General features: G+C 34.8%; 1 protein-coding gene across 1 annotated transcript; it reads right to left on the bottom strand.

Moving 5' to 3' along the window:
• Positions 1-346: 346 nt before the first annotated feature.
• LOC147380505 (histone-binding protein MSI1) lies at positions 347-9,608 on the bottom strand. Its single transcript, XM_086431621.1, has 6 exons — positions 9,149-9,608; positions 5,406-5,732; positions 4,236-4,388; positions 2,581-2,705; positions 2,293-2,388; positions 347-793 (listed from the first exon to the last, which is right to left on the bottom strand). The coding sequence occupies exons 1-6, from the start codon at positions 9,491-9,493 to the stop codon at positions 565-567; spliced, it is 1,275 nt and encodes a 424-aa protein (XP_086287747.1). The 5' UTR covers positions 9,494-9,608; the 3' UTR covers positions 347-564.
• Between the last annotated feature and the right edge of the window lie 224 nt (positions 9,609-9,832).

The following is a 9,832-nucleotide window of genomic DNA, read 5'->3' as shown; positions in this document are numbered from 1 at the left end:
CAACTCAACTCGGTGAAGTGTCGAATAGGCTCCACAAGTTTCAAATTATCTTATTCAGAACCATTTCTCTTTATTTTGGTTGAAACTGTAGATAAAATAAGAGTCAGTGATAAACTGACGCACTAAAATGTACATGGTTGACATGACAAGTGCACAGAATCATAGAACTTTTTCATCGGGATACACAAGGAAAAAAGATCTATGGTTCTGTGCAGTTGCCACGTCAACCATGTGCATTTTAGCATTCTATCATTAGGCATAAAATGAACAAGAAAGTTGGATCTACGTTGGATCTCATCTGAATCGCTCCATAGTTTTATAAGATATCAAATGACGAGACATACTCTTTTCATGCTCTAAAAATCCATTAAACTAATTAATATATATGTATATAAGTTCATAAATATAAAGCACATAAGTTCATAAAAAAAATGCTAAGTTAATTCACAGCACTTCAGATCAGTTCCTTTGGTCTCAAATAGCAACACCAAAAAAGTAAAAAAAAAAAACTAGAAACAAAATAAGTACTCCATTTCTTTTTCTTAGGAACTGTAAAAGGCCAGGCTAAGAAGTTTTGTTAGATTCCTCACCTGGTACAACGTCCTCATCATGGTAGATGTTCTCTGCCATCTGCCAGATTTGAAGGATGTTATCTTCAGCTACACTCGCAATAACCCAATCTTCACAAGGGTTCCACGAGAAATCTGATATTTTACTTGTGTGACCCCCGTGAATGAAGAGCAGCTCTGGTGGGCCATCTTCTGCATCCTCTGGTGTTTGTTCTTCATCAATTCTGAAGAAAGAAGCTCTAAATTAGTTAAATGTGCAAATTTATTATACATATTCATTTATTTGGAGAAATTTTATTGCCACACCAACCCAATTCATATGTAAATCACCTAAGAAATATCACAACCTTGGGGCGTTTTTAGCAAAAGTTGGTGTGCGAATATAAGCTCTCGTCATTTTTTATAAGATAGGATTGAAGACATGGACCTCACGTCAATTGGGACACAAAACCATTAATTGATTAATGGGTTAAATCCAGAGGAAAATCCCTAGCAGCAGACCCTTTGTCAACAACTAAGACATCAAGGCCCATTGGGCTTTGATTTAGAATTTATGTTTTCGATCCTCAATGAAAGTCCCTTACATGGATTTGTTGAAATTCAGAGGAACAGACGTAGAAATCATGCCAACATGACCAAGATTGATTGCGGAATTCTATATTTTAATAGGGTTTTGATGCTTTTCCACAATTTCAGCTTTTGGGTTGTGTTGGATTGCTACAAAGGTTGCATCTTTTAGCTAAATAAATCCTCTCTATCAGCAGAAGAAAAACAAACGCTACTACAACCTAATATTGCCACCCCAACATATGCATGTAATAAGGTGATGGCTTAACTGAAAAAAGTATAGAAAACATGGCGCATAGCCTCTTTAAAACCCTCAGGTCATACGTGCCTCGCGACACGCTGTGTTTTTAATTAAGGCCCAAGGCATTTTGAGGGACTGCCCTCAGGAACACCTTCAAACAAGATAGAACAATAAACTAGAAAAATGAAGTAGTATGATTCAAACAGTGATTTATACGAAGATACACACACCAATGACTAAACTATTAACAATGTTTGATTATGCTTAAATATCATGTTATGTTAGTGGGTGTAATGATGCCAGTCTTTTTAAGACAGGTTATTAATTGATACATTCCTACATATCATCTCAGTACCTATTGCATCTTGCCTGAGAAATTGAGATAGAACAATATTTTCATCCATGAACCTAACACTTTTGACCATCCAAAAAAATTGTAGACTAGATGGTTACAATCATCCAATCAATTTGAAATTATCAAGTAAATGGTACGGGGCATGGTTAGAAATTCGGAGTACAGAATGATATGAAAATAGTTCAAGTATAATTCGGATTTCACAATAAAATAGTTAGCAAAGAGAGGGTGAGGAAGAGTAAAAGCTTGCAGTAAAGGGAGGTGAAAGAATAGAGATCAGAAAGAGAGAATTGCAGTAGTGGTTTGAGATGCTAATGGACTATAAGAGTTCTTTTTTTGGGTAAAACTTCTATTAGAGCAATTTAATAGAAGTTTTAACCAAGATTCGCATTTAATCCTGATTTAATCAATAAGCATGAAAAACAATAATTACCTCATGTTATAAATTTACTCTACCAATAAAGAAGAAAATAGAAGTTGTTCCAACAATTCCTTGCATCCAAAAATTAACTCACAGATTTCAACAAATTTAAGTCATGAGGTTCAGTCCAAAGAAATACCTGCTGAGATCCCACACCATAAGTCTCCTACCAAGACAGCAAGAAGCCAATATAGTCTCATTCTTTGGGTTCCACCCAATTTGGAAAACCTCCTCCCTATCATTGTTTCACCACAACAAAAATGACATCATGACAATTTTGGTGGTAATATTTTCTTTCCTTTTTCTTTAATAAATTATGACTTGATTAAATAAATAAGAACAATGGAACATATTGAAAATTTGCAGAAAGAGCACTGAAAAATGTACAGAAATAGAAAAAATATCACATGATGAGGAGAACGCTTACTTGTGACAATCAAAGATGTGAAGAGCAGTATTGATCTTGCGAAGGTCAAATAGCTTGACGGTTTTATCAGTAGAACCCGTTGCCACAACCCATTCATTGAAGGGATTGAATGCTAAGCAGTTAACCTATTATAAAATCATGAATTGAGAACTCGTGCTAGAATATATTATATGTATGGTTAGCTAGCCAATATTGCAAACAAAAGAAACAATGACATGTTAAGGAAGATTTTGTCTAGGCGAGTGAAACAGTTTCAGGGTCCTACATGTGGCCCACCATGATGGGCAACCCTAACCCTATGATAACCATTTGAATAAAAAAAAATTCAGAAGGGCCTGGGTACTTATCAACAAAATAGGCCACTACCGGATATAAATTAGGGCTGTGATGGGCCATAGATTGACCGTGCGGGATCATAAGTCAGTAACCACAGCTACAATATGGTATGTCAGACACATTCGTAAGAATACTGATGTCACAGCTGTGGGAAAACATGCAGAAAATCATATCCTAAACCCGATCACTGATGTGGCACACCATAGTAGGTCAATAATGTAAGGGCATAACCAATTTTCATGAATGTCCACAACCACAGCCATATGTTAAGCCGAAACTAGAAAAGGTCATTAATGAGAAATAAGTACTGTAGGGATATAATTTTGAGCTACATCTAGATTGAACAGTCAGGATCTCCATTACCAGGTTCGCTTGGTTCGAATTTGGATTCATGGTTCACCGTTCATCACTCTAGAACCCGGTTCATAACGGTAGGCAGAGATAATTAGTTCCATGTTTCACTAGTTTGGTTTGCTTGTGCATACATATAATTCAAGCATGCAAGTTACAAGTAGTGTTGTCAAATGCGGTCACATATGCCATTTCCAAACTGAATTTCGCATATGCTACCATCGCATATATGAAATTATGCTACCTGCACAATATGCAATGGCATACTGTCCAATGGTCATATTTGGACACAGATTTTCTTTTCTTTTTAGCTTAAACTCATTTTTCTCTTTTAAATATCCCACTTCTACCCCCCATACTACAGCATCCCTTGTACCTTTCTAATCTCTTTCTTACTCTCACAAAGTCTCCAACTATTTTGTTTTACAAGTATAAAGATTTTATAAATATTAAAAGAGAGGAAGAATGCAACGGAGACCGAGATAGCCTCAACTATCAAATCTCATTTCATTTTCTAATGCATTCTCACATAATTATAAATATTCTCTAATCTCTACTCTCAAAGTTCAAGTCTCAACTTAAGTCACTCTCTCACTCTCAACTCTCAAGACTTCAAAGAAAAGGAAAACTACTCAAGAATTGAGATTTAAACATTTTTTCCTCTCTTTTTTTTTTTCCCCTTGCAGCATATGCGATGTGCGAAATGGCATATGTGAACAGCATGTGCCGGTCGCATATGCTATTTAACATTGATTACAAGTAGTACGACTATGATGTTTATATATGTAGGGTTGGGATTGGTAGACTCCTGGAACGAAAATTCTTACATTCACTCACAATGCTAACCATGTAAACATGATATCGTCTAATTGGCACTATCGACAGAACAGAAATAAATGTACCTTCCATCTAAACAGTAAATTTAGTGGTACAAAAAAAGAGGAAAATGCATGATTTTTTAGACTTACCTCACCTTTATGAGCAACAACAGATTGGATGGGCTTGTTAGTGGATGGTGTGCGTTGATCCCATATAAGCAAGTGATGATCATCCCCAACTGACCCAAATAGGTATTCATGCCTTAGATGCCATGCAACATCTTCTACAACACCTTCATGGAACTATTCAACAAAAGTTTCACATCAATATTAATACTTATGTAGAGTACATAGCTTTGTAACCACAAGAAATCTATCATAGATTTTCAACATTAATTTGGACAATCTGAATGTTGGTTCCATAGTATTAAATTTCGACATATTTCCATTTCCACAAGTTCAAACAAGAAATTTAATCGACAAAATTATTATTATTTAGGTATAAAATGCAATATTTCGGTGGAAATATTTCAATGGATAGTAAATTTCGACCAAAATAAATTATTTTTTGAAAAAAACTTATAATTGCTTTTAGGAAGAACTTGTAAATTACACATACTATTTACTAATAAAAATTGCATAGGACATTCATCCATTAGTATAAATGAATTATGATTAGTTAGTTATATATAATATCTTATTTTAATGTATTCTAAGCATATTAGTACGTTTATATAAGCACGCATAGAATCAACCATGCTTCAATTAGTTGGATACATTAGCAATTTATTCATATTTATTCAAAAATAAAAGAAATATAATTACACATGAATGCAATACTTAATAGTTTCTTCATTTTAATGTTTTACATATTAAGTTGTTTGTGGTTAATGCAACATTATTATTGTTATTTCCACTGTCAGCCCCTCAATACATGTGCGTATGTGTAGCAAAATGTTGTTGATATTCAATTTCTCACTCCATATGGTAGTTTATTGTATTTTGATAACTTAATGAGTGTGTTCTAATGCCAATTTATCATTTCCTACAGGGTTAATGAAAATTTCACCGATATATCTGTCATGTCCAAAAATTGTATTCATTTCCACATTCATTGAAATATTTCCATTTCCAAACTAATCGAAATTTAATACATTGCTTGGTTCCTATAAGAGGTTCTACAATATCCTCAAATCCAAATGGGCATAAACACATTGTAAAATAGGCATATTATTGAAAAAAGATCAAGGGATTGGTTCAGCTCAAACCCAAATAGTTAATTATAGAGCAATTGGTACAATATAGAAATAGAACTCCTACCTTAAAAATCTGTTGAGCTTCAAGAGCCTTGTTCTTAGGTGTTGCATTGGTGTCCCATAAGCATATTTGAGCATCATCAGAGCCACTAAGTAGATAGCCCGGCTTAAATTGACTCCAAGATAATCCATATCCTTCGGTGTTGTGACCCCTCAACCTCAAGTCTGGACTGCATGCACCATCTAAAGGTGGCTTCGATGGGTGTTTACTGTAATCGAAAACATAAACTTCTGCACTAACTGTCTTCGTTGCAATAATAAATGGGTTTTGAGGCATATAACGAGCCCGGTTAACCTCTCCATCATGATTTATTTGCTGGATTATTTGTACCTGTTGATTGTTCAAAATAACAGCAGTATGACCTTTACAGCATATCATTAAAATCAAAATATTTTGTTTTAAGTATAATTTAAAATCAACATTCATACACCTTAGGGAATCCTACAACCACCAGTATTAAAATCCTACTATTTACAATTCAATCTTACACTTGAACATGAATCACAAACAGACCACCTGTAAATCAATGCGGTTGTGGAGGGGGGGGGGGGGGGGGGGAGATGTTACATAGGAATATTAGTGACTAAAAGGTTAACTAAATGGTTATAACTTTCAAGATTGTTTCACAAACATCACACTATGAATATATTTTAAGATGCTTCGAAATCTCTCTAATAACAAATTTCTATATACAAGTTCAAAGGATTTTTATAACATTCTTTTTAAATATATCAAAAATCATTAATTTGGCTAGAAAATATTCATCAGTATTCCGCTGACTTATATTTTTAATATTTCAAACAAAGTTTCTACATTACTTATTTCATAGAATAACACAACAAATTAAAGTTCCACAACTGGAGCTTACTACAATTTGACCACCTGTTTGAGTTACAGATGTTGTCTACAATTGAAATACAAATTAAACAACATTGTGGATCATATAATTGTTAAATAAAATAAAATTGTCAAACACATCATGTCATGGATTTCTGATATCATCATCACCCTTTAAATATTACCATAGGAGGAGGAAACCAGGAGTTACTTTATGGATCGCTAGGTGATAGCTACGGAGAGGACTTTACGACTCCCACGTCCAAAATCTTTTGAAGAATCCATATTGGATAGTCCATGTGGGCTGTATTTGGATCAATGAGAACTAGTTGGATGAATTAGAATGGCTAACACATGGTCATCGTGTTAGAATGCTTATAATTTATTTAGTTTTCTGTTTGGACTTATTTGTATGTTTTTGGGTTTTTTCATTGTTTTATCAGCTAAGTGTTGCATTTGCCACTGTTGTCTACCATATCTAGCGAGAGAGAAACAATCACATCTTCAATAATTATATCAAAAGCAAAGAAGAAATCTTTGACTTGATTTCAGCTGATATCACGGGGCCTTTTATGGTATATACATACATTTGTAACTCAAAAAAAAATATCCCAACAAGAAGCTAATATCTATATAATAAAACTAGGGGGTGTAAATGGGTTGGTTCCGGTTCGGTTCCTAAGGAGCTTAGAACCATAACCATTATATTAGTTCGGTTCCGGTTCTTGTCGGTTCTGGGTCCGTTTCCAAAATAAATGAAATCGGAACCAAAACTGGAAACAACAAAAATCACGGGTACCCATCAATTCCGGTTCTCAAGAATCGAATGAGAAAAAAAGTATTTCAAATCATTATAGAAAAAATTTCCTTACAAAATATTAACATATTATCAACAAAATTATTAACTTAGTCATAATTTGTTATACTTAAGATACAAATTAATTATTTGTTTCCAAAATAAAAATTTATCTTTGTTAAAAGTAATAACTTTTTAGAAGAGTAACTCATTTTAAGTTTTAATCGATAATTTATATGAAAATTTGAAGAATTTTATATAAAATGTATTTATTTTTGAAATAAAAACTACCTTAAATCCCCCTAATTAGATTCACTCGCAGTTTATGGTGACCCATCATCTGAGCAAGCAGCACCCGTAACGGCAGATACGGGCACGGAACCTGACGGAACGGAATGTGACCTAATCTAGCAGCACAGTAAGCATAGGCATCATGGGCTGAGGCTTAAGAAACAAAGGTAAAGGCATTTGAATCCGAACCAGGCCCACCAGTAGCTGTTGACCCAGTGCCAGGCGATTCATTCATATCAATAATCAGTTTATGCCGCAGCGTATGGAAAGAAATGACAAAATAAATCGGCCATAGGCACCCATTGGATAGAACCTAACGGTTCCGGTTCCTATCGATTCAGTTCCATCTTAGACCCAACTCTAATTGGTTCCAACAAAAAGGGATCTGGAACCGGGGTATTCGGTTTTAGCTCCAATTTGGTTTCGGTTAAATGAGTACCCATTGACACCCCTAAATAAAACGCAACTGAGTTGAAACTGTTGTGTGTGACACAAACCTTTGTGTAGGACCCACTTTATTGCTTTTTCTCTTTACCCCCCTCAATTTTATTTTCACTCCTCTAACTTTATTATATTTCCTCTTTTACCCCTTCTAACATATTTTATTATTTTTCATTTTTTACCCCCTTTAACCTCAAAATTCTCTAATAATACCCTTCCAACTTTATGTTAGGACTCTATTTTCTTTAGGTTTAGTTTTTATTTCTATTAGGATTCTACCGATAGGATTAATTATTGATTTAGTAGGTATTTTATTTGAATAGGTATTTTAGTAAGAGTAGAATTGGTAAATTATTAGAACTAATACTCTTTATTTATAAAAGGTTGTAATCCCTTTATCAATTAATTGAGAACATTATTTTAATCGTGTTTTTACACAATCCTTGGTGTGTTGAGCACTTGAAATCGCCCTTTCTCTCTTTTGAGTGGGCACATTAGGAACTAGGTTCCTAACACTTTATTCTTTTTCATTTTTATGCCTTCAACCCTCCCATCAAACTATAGTTTTGTAGTACCCACTTTATTTCTTTTACACGTCATCCCATAGTTTCAAAACTCGTCCAAGACCAAGACATATAGCCTAAGTCGTCTCAATATCAGGCATGGACGAGATGGACGCAAGGGCAGAGCCAGGATTTTCTTTTAGTGGGAGCGAACTTATAGTTAATTGGAGTGGGAGGGAGCAAAAATTGGAGGGAGATGAGGGAGTGGGGGCAACAAGGTTAAACGGGGCAGATCAATAGTTCAAAATGCAGGGATATCTCAAATTTAAGCCTAAATTCAAGGGTATCTAAAATGCCCAAAAGAGTTGAGTGGGGACAATTGCCCCCAATGTCTCCATACTAGCTCTGCCCCTAGATGGACGGATAAGTCAATTTTTGGACGAGATTTAAAACCCCATGTTCATTTTTCAAATTTTTTGAACAAGACGTCTCAAACATATCGGAAAACTCGTCTAAGAAGACGCCATATCTAGAATGGATGAGACGATATGCGAAACCGAGTTTTAGAATCATGCATCCCTATAACTTTACTATATTTCCTCTTTTACCACTTTAACCAATTTTATTATTTTTCAACTTTTACGCCTTTAATCTTAAATTGTTTTCAATAATACCCCAGACCCAAATAAACTTGATCAAAATCCACTAATTGCATGTTATATTAAAATTGTCACCACCTACTCCAATTTCATTTTTTGTTTTCGTTTTTTTTTTTAAGCCCCTTAACCGGAGAGATGAACTCTAGTAATATAATATAATAGAAGAGCAAAAACAACATAGCAAACATAAAATTTAGGGTTTATATATAAAGTATAAACCTTTCCATTGGCAGAACCAAAGCCACCGATCTCTCCACGCTCGTCATCGTAGTGGCGAGCATCGATCTCAGCATCCTCTAAAGGGAGCTGAACCTGAGCAATCATCAAGTAATTGGGTTCGTTCTCGGAAGTGTGAGTCCCCAAAATCATCTTTTGTACAGAGTAATCCTTCCCAGGTGGCTCTTCACTATCAGGAAGCCATTGTACTGTGAGAGATGGCCATTCTAAAGCATGGGTTATCACAAGGTCATACAGAAATGGTGTGTTTTTCTTCCAAATCTTGTATTCTTCGTTTATTAGTCGCTCTTCGATCTCTCCCCTAAATCCCTCCTCGTCCTTCGCCATCGCTTGCTTCGTCCTCTTCTCTCCTTTCTCTTTCCCTTTGTTTTATCTTTTATGGGGTTGAGACTTGAGGGTTCTGAAATTTGGACGGAAATAGACAATTGGGGTAAAGTAGGTCTGAGCAAAGCAAAGCAAACGAGGGTTGCATAGACTCACGAGATTCCTCTATTGCCATTTATATTAACTATTAGAGATCTACTATTGGCACCCCAACTTTTACTTTTTTTACAATTCAATATACAAGTGAAATGATTAAGATAATAAGATTTGAGAATAAGTAAAAGTTGGGGTGCCAATAGAAGATCTCTATTTTATTTTATTTTTTCTAGATTTCTACTTTTT

This window comes from Akebia trifoliata, unplaced genomic scaffold, assembly GCF_017979445.1.
Source record: "Akebia trifoliata isolate Shusen 1 unplaced genomic scaffold, ASM1797944v1 Contig01351_ERROPOS1848533, whole genome shotgun sequence".
Classification (NCBI taxonomy): domain Eukaryota; kingdom Viridiplantae; phylum Streptophyta; class Magnoliopsida; order Ranunculales; family Lardizabalaceae; genus Akebia; species Akebia trifoliata.
Note: the sequence above shows the minus strand (reverse complement) of the source record. Positions and strands in the feature narration are given on the sequence as shown.